This window comes from Chelon labrosus (genome assembly GCF_963514085.1).
Source record: "Chelon labrosus genome assembly, chromosome: 6".
Classification (NCBI taxonomy): domain Eukaryota; kingdom Metazoa; phylum Chordata; class Actinopteri; order Mugiliformes; family Mugilidae; genus Chelon; species Chelon labrosus.
In genome coordinates this window covers 27,841,911-27,854,082 of record NC_140342.1, presented here as the reverse complement: position 1 = coordinate 27,854,082, position 12,172 = coordinate 27,841,911, and the positions used below count along the sequence as shown (strand labels likewise).

General features: G+C 43.2%; 1 protein-coding gene across 1 annotated transcript in view; it reads left to right on the top strand.

Moving 5' to 3' along the window:
- myo10 (myosin X) overlaps positions 1-12,172 on the top strand; it is a 107,927-nt gene that overhangs the window by 74,406 nt on the left and 21,349 nt on the right. The window contains exons 11-19 of the mRNA XM_084546468.1: positions 356-474; positions 1,493-1,639; positions 1,856-1,956; positions 2,095-2,161; positions 2,320-2,412; positions 2,981-3,049; positions 3,144-3,226; positions 3,429-3,537; positions 3,981-4,061. Of these exons, the coding sequence (XP_084402594.1) occupies positions 356-474; positions 1,493-1,639; positions 1,856-1,956; positions 2,095-2,161; positions 2,320-2,412; positions 2,981-3,049; positions 3,144-3,226; positions 3,429-3,537; positions 3,981-4,061 (869 nt within the window). The remainder of the gene's footprint in view (positions 1-355; positions 475-1,492; positions 1,640-1,855; positions 1,957-2,094; positions 2,162-2,319; positions 2,413-2,980; positions 3,050-3,143; positions 3,227-3,428; positions 3,538-3,980; positions 4,062-12,172) is intronic.

Sequence of the window (12,172 nt, the reverse complement as noted above, 5' to 3'; positions counted from 1 at the left end):
TCTCTGTTTTCCAGTAAAATATTTGAGGACACATTCCAGCGTTTAAAGACTTCAGAATAAAACTCTGACAGCGCAGAGAGCAAACACGGCTCAGGATGTTATCTGTCGCCAGCATCCTCTCAGGATGTTACGACTCTAGTTTGCCCTCCAGTGTTACTCTACCATCAGACTGAGCCGGCATCAATTTTCTGGTTGATCTCAAAAAGGTGCCGACAGCTTCCGTCGTGATCGGCTTGGATTAGGATTAAAGACGGAACAATACGAACGTCCTTCTGGCTGGAGCTTCTGTGTGTGTGTTTTAAAATGACATGTCCCGCTCTACTCCTCTCTCTGACATGGTCCCTTCCCTCTTCAGCTCTCACCCGGACGTCCGAGCTCCTGGGCCTGAACTCGGATCAGCTGGCGGAGGTGTTGACGCACCGGTCCATGATCCTCAGGGGCGAGGAGATCTCCACACCGCTGACTGTTGAGCAGGTCAGCCATGCTTGTTCTATTATTCTACAGTATATATATACCAGACCAGCAGCAGGATGCAGCCTGACACAGACACACACACAAAAACACTTTAGGAACAACTAAAAAAAAAAAAAACATGAAGAACAGCACAAGGTGTTGACCTGGCCTCCAAATTCACTAGATCCCGAACTGATCAAGTATCTGTGAGATGATCCACAGAGGCCCCTCGCCTCAAAGCTGAAGAAGCTCAGAGACACAAACATTAGTTTTTCAGTCCATCCTCACCTGAGCCTTTTTCCATCCAAAAGGAAAATAAAATGGTCGTCCAAAACAAAAATCCTATTCAGAAATCATTTCTTTATTTATAGATTTAGTTTAAATGTCCTCTCAGCTTTATTATATCATATGTCTGGCTTCAAAGGATTTTAACTATGCGCTTAAAATCACTTCCCATAATGCATCTCTCCCTCCGTCTCTCACACATTCCTAGCCGCCTTTAACAAACACAGAAAACGCTCGGTCTAATTCTGGCTCTGGGAAGATTCAGGTTGCGGGCAGAACAAAAACACGCCCACAGCCCAAACATTGTTTGAGCTTTCCGCCTATTCTCCGCTTCTCGTTGTTTCTGTTCCCCCGGGGACCGAGGCCTCTGAAAACCTGCAGGGGCCCTGGACCGTTTCCTCAGCCTGGAGGTAACTGGGTTCAGATCAAGGAGCCTGATGGCTGTTTGTGCATTCCACATCACCAACGTAAACTAAAAGACTAGTGACGGCCATTGCTTTTCTAATGCATCAATCTGTGTTATTTTGTGACTTTAGAAAACAAAAAGAAAGAAGCGATTTCAATGTCTGATGGATATTTGACACTGGTACTGTGCAATATACGTCCATAAAATATAATAAAACACTGTCTTCCTTTGCTCCTACACAAAACCACGTAGGAGAGGACTTTAAGCTCTCGCTGTGCTGCGTACTTTTGATTCATTCTCTATCAGCTCTGCTCTAATGATTCACTGTCTTCTGCTGATCCCGTGCAGGCGGTGGACTCCCGGGACTCCATGGCCATGGCACTTTATTCCCAGTGTTTCAACTGGATCATCCGCAAACTCAACAACCGCATCAGGGGCCGAGAGGACTTCAAGTCCATCAGCATCCTGGACATCTTTGGATTTGAGAACTTTGAGGTGTGTTTCAACCAGAAGACAAAACCAAACCGGGCTAGAAACTCATTTGTTTGTGACCCTTTGTTTGAATGTAAGACTCTCTCAGGGCTAAATAAAGTTAAATTAACGTCCCTCAGACAAGGATGCTCAGTCACACCCACCACTTTGACCCTATGCTTCCTCTCTCTTATGTATTTTAATTATATTTAAATTGTTTTGTTGCCTTGTTCCCCACAGGTCAACCGCTTTGAGCAGTTCAACATTAACTATGCAAACGAGAAGCTTCAGGAATATTTCAACAAGCACATCTTCTCCCTGGAGCAACTTGAATACAACAAGTATGTGGATGGAGGCTTTGGTTTGGTTCTGTCGCTGTCGTCTTTCATTTTCATGGTTGTCAGTGAATCTGTCGTGATGAACAGCCGCTCGTTGTCCGTGTGATCTTATAAATGTTGTTTTTTTTTTTCCTTCTGCAGAGAAGGCCTCGTCTGGGTCGACATCAACTGGATGGATAACGGCGAGTGTCTGGATTTGATCGAGAAGGTACGCGTCAGAAAGTCACTGCGTGTTGATGAAGCTGATGATGAAGCAATAAGAGATCAGAGTGGAGCAGGCGTGTTGATGACTGAAAGAACGTTTAAGACGGTGATATCCATCATGGTCCTGATGATAACGGCAGCAATTATCTTTTGTTTCCATAGAAACTAGGTCTCCTGGCACTGATGAACGAGGAGAGTCACTTCCCCAAAGCCACTGATGGCACCTTACTGGAAAAACTCCACAGCCAGCACTCAGTGAGTCTATGAAACAATTCTGTCGAGATGCTTATACATCTGGGCCGTGCATTTTCCACCTGGGCCTTCAATTCCAACCTCATTAAAACACCTCTTAATACGATTTTTATGACTCCACTGCTGTAGAAACCATCAACATCATACGGACAAACAATAAAACAGGACGTAGCATCATAGACAGGTATCTCATATAGAGAGATGAATGTCATTACTAAAGAAAGAAATTCACTTAGAACAATTCATAAAGTCTCCTCTCACTCTCTGCAGCCACCAGAGCCACATACGTCTAATCCAGCAGAAGCATCAATGTCGACCCAATAAAATGACAAAAATATAAATACATAATACACATGACAGACTCATAGATATACTTAATAAAGAAATGTACATCTCAGGGGTATTTTTCATGATTTAGAGTGTAGAGAGATGTGTAGAAATGTTGGGCACGACGTTGTGGAACAACATCAGGAGATGAACTGGACACCGATTTTGACTTTCCGACCATCTCTGACCTCAGGAACCAGCTGAGACAAAAGTAAAATCTTCCTCTCTCTTTCTTCTGCTGCAGAAAAACTCATTTTATGTGAAGCCGCGCGTTGCCGTGCACTACTTTGGAGTCAAGCACTACGCAGGAGAGGTGAGACCATCACGTCTGTGTAGTTCTTTTTATTTTGCTGAGGAGCTGCTCAGCGTTCCCTTTGTCTCTGACGCACCCTTGTGGCCGGTTGCAGGTGGTGTACGACGTGAGGGGCATGCTGGAGAAGAACAGGGACACGTTCAGAGACGACGTCCTCAACATGCTGAGAGAGAGCAGGTGACGGAGAGCCTCTTTGTATTATTATTATTAGTATTAATATTATTATTATTTAGTGGTTTGGGATCAAATGCTGCAAACAACAGAAAAGAAAGTACAACGACTCATAGTTTGCACTCTGTTTAATCAGAGCTCCACTTTGCAGAGGTTTAATGCTCACACCGCAGATTATTTCTGCTCCTCCTTCCTGTCTGTCTCTCAGGTTGGACTTTGTCTACGATTTGTTTGAGCACGTATTGAGCCGAAACAAGCAGGACACTCTGAGGAGCACCATCAAGCACAGGAGGCCCACGGTCAGCTCCCAGTTTAAGGTAAGTCGCAAACAAACACAACACGGCCTGCTCAGCTTTATGAGAATAGCTACACAGGCCCCACTCAGACCTTTATTTAACATCTGTCCTGGACGATCAGATCACAAGTGTCCAAGAATGTATTTGAGTGATCAGTCTACATTTGGAAGTGTAGAGGGACGCTTGTAATTGTAAGAAGTGGTGTGTAGCAGTTGGTGGTGTGCTTAACAAAGCAAAACACTTCTTGCATCTCGTAACAGGAGCGATAGTAGGAACACTAGAAGCATGTGTTAAAGTAATAAGGCCAGTGTCAGAGGGGCAGTGTTATTAAGTATTACAGTAGTTGCAGTAGTAGAGATACTTTTAATAGCAGTAAAAGTAGTATTAGTGCCTCAGAGGTTGCAGTAGTACCCATGCTGTGACACAGTGATACTGTCGCTAACCAGCATCTCGTCCTGTTGCAGGATTCTTTGCACTCCCTGATGGCCACACTCAGCACATCCAACCCGTATTTTATCCGCTGCATCAAACCAAACACACACAAGGTGAGTGGTGACGATATTTTAAAGTATTCATGAGCACATGTCTGTCAAAACAAAACAAAACCAAACAAAAAACCCTTACCAGGCCTGGATGCCGGAGCACAGAGTGTGTGAATCATCGTTTGTCATTGAATAATCAAACAGTGCCCCCCCACCCCCCCACCCCCACCTCCCCAGCAACCGGCTGCAGACAGGAATGAGAAGTGTCTGGCTCTTCTTGGGACCTTTGACCCCTGATTGCTTGGCAACAAGCTACAGTATTAGTAGTAGTAGCAGAGAATGCAGGGCTGGGCTGCTGACTGGCTGGAGACAACTTAATTTAGTTCACTTTGTGATGTGAATATTAAATATATTGGTCGCTATATCTACTTTTTATATTACGTCTTATTTGTTCACATACAGACTGAATCTACAGCCACATTGTCAACACAGTTCTCAGACCATAGAGAACACATCACGTGATGCCAAAGACTTAGTAGCTTGTGACTAGTTAGTGTGAATTAGGTGCAGTTCCTCTAATAACAACTAGGTGGCGATGGCAAACAAAACTATCTGTGTTCCCTGACTTCACTAAAACTTTACTAAATATAAAAAACTGTTTTGTTTTCCACGAATCAAAGGACAGCCGTGTGTCGCTAGAATCTTCATGAGGCTGTCTGAAGTCCAGAAACTTGATGATACAGTCTTCTGTCCATATATCAAGTAAAAGGTTTAAGTACTGTCTTCCTGAGACTCTGCGTCCTCATATGGGGACATTAAGTTTTAAGTATTAGCACAACCAATTTGTAATTCACTTTAAAGACGGGAGACTGAGGATTGATGAATGTGGTCAAAGAGATCAGTGGATGTATGTGATGACGATCATCAAAGAGGAAAAGAGACAAGAGGAGACAGATCATCTTTATTGTTAATAATATTCAGCAACACATTATTAGAGTACACATAGACCAATCAGCCACAACATTATGACCACTGACAGGAGACGTAAATAACATCGTCCATCTTGTGACAGTTTAGGGAAACTTCTGGACCTGGCATTCATTGGTGTGGATGTTACTTAGACATGTAGCACCCACCTAGACCAGACCAGGCACCCCCACCCCATAGCAATGACACTCCTTGATGGCAGCAGCCATCCCCAGCAGGATGCAGCCTGACACAGGCACACACACAAAAACACTTTAGGAACAACTAAAAAAAAAAAAACATGAAGAACAGCACAAGGTGTTGACCTGGCCTCCAAATTCACTAGATCCCAAACTGATCAAGTATCTGTGGGATGATCCTCAGAGGCCCCTCCCCTCAAAGGCCCCCCCACTAACAACATTCTGGTGATCAGACACCACAGGACACCCTCAGAAGGCCCATGTCTATTCTCTGAGGAAGGTGGTCATAATATTAAGCCTGATCGGTGTATATATACATTGCACAGCTTTGCTAAGAGTCTTCAAACGTTACAGCGTATTAGTTAAATTCTATCCAAATTAACAGTTGTCCAGCTGCTAAAAGCTAAATTAGCAGAACAGAGGTTAGCCTGAAAATGAAGCACAAATTGTTAGTGGATTTGTTTGCTTGGTTGTCAGTTTCCTCTCGTCACAAACCAGACTCCGTTGCCCTTATATTTTATTCAAGCAGAAAGATGACGTCAACACATCCTCTCTGATCTGATCTGATCTGATCTGATCTGATCCGGCCGTGTGATCATCGAGCCCTCAGGCTACTGGTGTACTGACTAACTCACTGGCACGTCAGCATCTCGTCGATACCAGTCTGGAAGCCTTACTGACTCATTAGCATCGCTGCAGATGTCAAAAGTTGAACTTGAAATACTGGTATTGATTGTTGAAGTCAGTGACTATTGATCATTCCCAAACCTGGCCATCAGCGATGGTGTGCTCCCATCAGGTAGAAGCTGGTCGATAATGGCGTTAATTATCTGACTGCTGCTCTGCAACAACACACAGTGATGCTACGCTTGTGTCATCTAAAAGAATCAGGATGCTACTGCTCTCTGACATAAAGGGTATTATGAGACAGAAAAGGAACAAGAACATATGATATTAAAGGACAAAGAAGGGACAGTTAACCCTGTATTTGAGTTGAAGAATAGTTCTCAGACAGTATCTCTAAATGTGACCAACTCAGACGTGGACACACGGAGGACTGTGACGCAGATGTGTCACATCTGTGCCGTCACTGTGAGTCTCTGTGTCGCCTGTGGGGGTTTCTTTTTTTGATTGGCTCGTGCAGACAGAGGCCTCTTGTATTTGTCTCAGTGTGAGTGAGTGAGTGAGTGGTAGATCCCAAAAAGCAAGCTGAAATAAGGGGAACTGTCGGGTTTCTTGAAGACGTAGCGGGGACAAACCCACCGACTTCCTCCGTTAAATAGAAGCTTTGATTGCTGAATTAAATGTAGAAGAAGACGGAAAGACAGATCCACTCTCCCAGTTTGGGAGAAACTGCCCCAAGTGTTCCTATCACCACTGTTGCCTTCAGCTTCTACATCTACATTTCTAGTTCCTCTTTCAGTCCTTCAGCTCCTTCATGTTCCTTCTTCCTGATGTTGCCATCACTGTGGATTTCTACATCTACCAGTACTGCCCTCTTTTGCTGTTTGTCCGGTTGGTTAGCCATCACCAGTTTCAATCTCTCTATCTCTATGTAGAAGTCCTGCAGGATCTGGGCTCCTTGGCTCATTCTCTTCTAACTATCTAAGGTGTCTCTCATTTTAACTTTGGTCCTTCCAGTCCACACTCTGCACAGATGTTCCTGTACACAGTGGTACATAGTGTGCAGGGGTTTGTTCGGTGTCTTTCATCAGAGGTGGCAATCTTCCTCATGTATTCTTGGATCTTTGTTGTTTTCAGTGGCTCTGACACTGTACAACCTCAGGGTACTAGATATTGGGGGGTTGGAATGTGTTATTGGGGGTTAAAGGAACTGCACTGGACTGGTTTGAATCTCATCTATCGGACAGGTAGATGTCATCAGTGAGTCTTCCACTTATACAAAAGTTAATCATGGAGTTCCACAAGGTTCCGTGCTAGGTTCTTTACTTTTCACATTATACATGCTTCACTGAGGCAAGACTGTTTGCAAACACAGCATAAAAATCTGTTTCTATATAAATAAAAGTGAATTTAAATGGAATTCTCTCAGAAGATTTTGCATCGGTGCATATTCAGTCTGGAATATACAAGTTATTTGATAAAATCCACAGCAGCTTTCACTCAGTAGAGTAGATATTCTTTCTTTCAAACACAACACTCACGCAGAGAGAATGACAGTGACGATGACAACAGGATAAGCTTCACTTCTTCCTACATGCAGGCCATGACACTGTCCCAGTAATCTCTCAAGAGAAGCTTGTTAAGAAAGGAAAGTATGTGCAAGATTTGTCTGACAGAATTTAAAGACATGTCCCTGTTGTGACGCTTGGACGTGAAGTGAAATGAAATCCTGCAATAAAATATGCCAGATGCTGAAAAACTTTAAAGTTGTACCTTTGTGGTGAATAAATAGATAGATGTAGAAGTGAGACACAAACACATGTGGGTAACAGCTGGCGTGTTTCTATGAGGCGAAACGCCACCGTCTGGACTCCGCTTCTGATTTAATGTTAAACAAGGCAGGGTGATGACTTCTGAGTGGAGCTTAATGTAGTCAGGGGAAGAGCTGGAGATGGGGTTAGGGCCTCCCCAGGGGAAATGGGGTCAGAGCAGCACGGCACGTGGCCCCTAAAAGCCCCCGAGAGGCGTCCCTGTCATCTGCCGGTTTGAGTGCAAGCAGGTGTCAGAGGGCAGGAGAGACGGAGGGAGGACGATGCTTCAGTGGGACTTTAGAGGTTTAACTCTGCAAACGCTGCACTGGTCTGCTCACAAAACCTTCTCAATGGGGATTTTTTTGGCAATTTCAGAAAATAAGGTCATTTTATTAAAGGCGTGTTTTGTACAGTGAGCAGAGTTTAACTCACTGACCAGTAACTGCTGTCTAAGAGCTATTTCTAGTTGCTGTGATGTAACCCTGTGTCGAAAAAGCCTGCAGGGTCATGGGACTCCTGCAGATGCTGAGTAGAGTCTGTGGAAATATCCATATATTGACAGAATGGGTAATGGCATGGACTGTTGGCTCTGAATGCAGCCAGGACACACACCCACACTCACACACTCACAAATACAAATCAACACACACTCAAGTTACAGGAGTCCTAATGGAAAGTTTCTAGTGTGACCATTGCATCAGTTATTCTGGAAGATATCAGCAGGTTTCAGCAGACATTTGTAAAAGGCCGCCTTCAAACCATCATTCCAACTTTGCTGTCAGCATATTTGTTGCAGACATTCAAGTCTCAGTTCAGAGCATAGACTGTATATAAATATGGACTACACGTCTCCACTTCCTCTCATTGGCCAAACTGATGCTATTTTTCCGGGGATACTGGCGGCGTCATTTTGCGACTTTGGAGCCAGAGTCTGATCAGTACGGTCCGAGAGTGGAGCCTTGCCCCGCCCACACTTCCTTATTTGCATTTTTGTTTAATTAATACTACTCTACCTCCACCAGTTACAAGGAAATGTTGGACTTATTTATTTATTTATTTTTACAACTCTCACAGTCCCACAGACTGCTTTCCACAGTGGTTGGCATGGCAACTGGTGGTCAACATTATGTCACTTCCTGTTTCTATAGCGACAAATAACTAACTAAAATGACACTTATCCAAAAAATTGACACTTGAACATTCATCAACATTATATTACTGAAATGACAGAAACCACCCTTGAAAAAAAAATTTATTTGACGTGTACTTTAGTGTTTTAGTTTGGCCCAAGTCCCGCCCACTAACATGGAGGGGGTGGAGCTTATGACCTATACTGCAGCCAGCCACCAGGGGGAGCTCTACTTGCTTTGGCTTCACTTTAGAGGCGCAGTTCCTTCGTCCATCTTTATATACAGTCTATGGTCCAGAAACATGCGAAGGCCCCGCCCTTTTTCGTTGGAAACCATTGGGCCTTATCTTGATGAAATTAAAAATTGAAATATGCGCAACGAGGTGGATGGAAAACTGTATAAATGAGATATAGGACCAATATCCTAATTGTCTGTACTTATGTTCTTGTGTTCCTGTGGAACATCATGAGTCTTTGTCAAAGTACTGTTTCAATTCAAAGTGCAGTCCAAATACCAAGTACGCAAGTCCGAAGTTCACATAGCCTCGACCGTGGAATAATAAAACTCAGCACAAAAACTATGTATGAATTAAATAAATGGGAAAATAAAGGTATGTAAATGATGATTAATAGGAATGAAACTAGATTATTACTATTATTAACCTGGAAGCCAGACCAACTTTCTTCACCCACAAATTTCTTTTAATGGAGGAAAGTTGTTCTGGAGTCTCTCTGTTGGGAACTGATTCTGCTCCTGCAAAGATCTGCTGGGCCAATCAAATCGTTTGGGGGCGGGGCTTAATGTGGCAATGGGCAGCAAAGTAACAGTAGTCATACACGTTATCTGAGATTGGCTTTGATTGCTTATGCAGAGGTACTATTTCCTCTTTATACGTTTTATTTTTAAATCATTTAAAATCAATGTAACTCCACTCAAATCCAATGCAGTTGATTGACAGTGACAGTGATTCTTTAAATTAAGAGGTGAAAAACGATGCTCAGGCGTGATTTGGTCTTAAGTTGACCGTAGATGTGGCTAACTGTCGGGTCAACACAAACTCCATCACCACATTTGAATGTAAACAGCCTGCTCGCTCGCTCGCTCGCTCTCTCTCTCTCTCTCTCTCTCACTGTCAGGCCCTACAAGTGGGCTTCACAAATTAGCCTCAGCAGGAGATGCATCGTCATGGCAACCACCGCCCTCCCTCTCTCTACACACACACACTCACTCACAAAAAAAAAGGGGGAGTGGAGTTCTAGGGTTTGAAAGCCTTTGTTTGACTCTGTGGTGGCAGAGTGTGTTTGTGTCTGAGCCGGTCAGTGTGTTGTTGCAGAGATAGACTGCTGCAGCTTTTGGGAGGTTTCTTGTCATATGTCCAACGATCTGAATTAAAAAAAAAAAACAGCTGAAAGGATACAGAGCGGAGAGCTACGATGCAAGGTGAGACCTGATGCATGCTTTGAATCAGAGGTGGTGCGTTCAAGTGCACGCTTGTTGCACGGGGCGGTTTAAATGTCCAGCGGTTGGTGCTTGGTGCCGTGGTATGAGGCGAGAGGCAGCGGTTTGCGTCGGGCTACGTGACGGACGCACAAAGCCGGCTTGTCATGCAGTCTGATCTGCAGTCCTCTGCAGACAAAAGTCTACTTACTTTTGCTTTATAAAATAAAATATCGGACATAAAGTTAAAATTAGTGGAATTTGAATGTCCAAATGTGTTTTTGCATGACTCCCCTAAATAATCAGCCCTCCTGCTCATCAGACAGTAAAATGGATCTGCAGGAGAATTAAGATCTGAAACAATATACCAGCTGCTTCAGTTGTTTAAATTGTTAATAGGGATGTGAATGTGTGCATGAAACTGTAAAGACTTGTCCATGTTTTTAGATGCTTTGTTAGTTTTTATCCAGTCCATAAAAAGAAGATTGAATCTCTGTCTCTTAATTCATTTAAATGATTGATTCCCATCAGTGCCATTACTGCTGTGTAACTCCAGAATGCCATGCACTGCAGGAGCACACAGTCCCTCCGATGTTTCCTGTTTGTCATCGTGTTAATTGAACTTGAAGGCTTTCAGTTGCCGGATTTTTCGAGATGGAGCAGAGACATTTGAGCCGGAGCCTGGAAGCCTTAGCGTAGTGAGTGTATGACGGTGATGATTATGATCGAGCTTGGAGGGCAAAGCATCAGTGAGGACTGAATACGCAACGAGGAGGCTATTAAGTTAATGACAAGATAATGGAGGGAAAGTGTTGTTGAAGCTCAGTTGCTCTTCTGAATGCTTTATAATGTGAGTTTCTTCTTCTTAAATTCATTTTGTGATGATGAGACGTGTTTGTGAAGGTTCTCAGTCATCCAGGTCATAGTCAAGCCAAAAAAGAAGCTGAAACAAGAGCTGCTGGACTTGTGGGTATTTGCCAATCTTCTAAGTAGCTTCTTCAGTTCAACTGAGTGGTGAAATGTCTTCAAGAAACCCAAGAGTTGCCGTTGTTTCAACTAGTTTCACTTTAATCCAACATAATTTCTTTAGTGTTTCCTCTTGCATTGTTTGATTTAAAACGTTAAGATTATCTGATTTGGTGTATGTTTTCCAACCAGTATCTCTCCTTTTTGATAAAAAACAAAAAACAAACTTGATTTAAGTCTTAGTAGATTGAGGATCTTTGGACTTCTAAAAAGTTTGTAAGACAAAACATGCAATCCAAAGATGTTTTCTGCGCAATTCATGGGCTAGTGGCACATAATTGGCAGATTAACTGAGACAGTCAGTGTGATATATCGTTTGGTTCAGACGTCAGTAGTCAGCTACATGTATAGAAATGCTAACAGTCCAGATGTCATACTCTGTCACTGATTCTATAATGTTTGTATTTATCGCGAGAACTTGTGAGGAATTGCACAAAGAAGAAAACAGCAGTACTCATGTTTTCCAAATCTGGAATAGTTTCCTTTGTCCAAGAAATTCAAACCCTTCAGAACCCTCCTCCAAACTGTGTCCGCCTTAAATCCAGCAGGGTCAGGGATTAAGGCTGGATTTATGTCCACCTATGAGTCTGAAACATTGTTCCGGGGATTCCCCCAAAACTCTGTGGAGGAGCCCCCTACTGAGCAGTGAGCGATAATCCCTGGACTCTCAGAAGGAAACAAGACTTCTGACAAAAAGAAGTCTCTGGATTCTAGATGTCCTTAGTCCTCTGGTTGAAGCAGGAATGTTGTAGAGATGGAAACTCTTGCATGGTATAAATATTCTTTGGTTCCTGCTTCTCTCGCCTGAGCTGCTTTTCTCAGTTAATGCAACAAACCTTGGGAGTTTTTAACCTTTGGTTGGATAAAAATAAGGTATTGGCAGGTGTTGCTTTGGATTTGAGGAAATTTACAGTAAAGTATTGTCTAAATAGAATTGATCGGTGTTCTGCTCTACATCAAATGTTTTCCTAAATGACGAC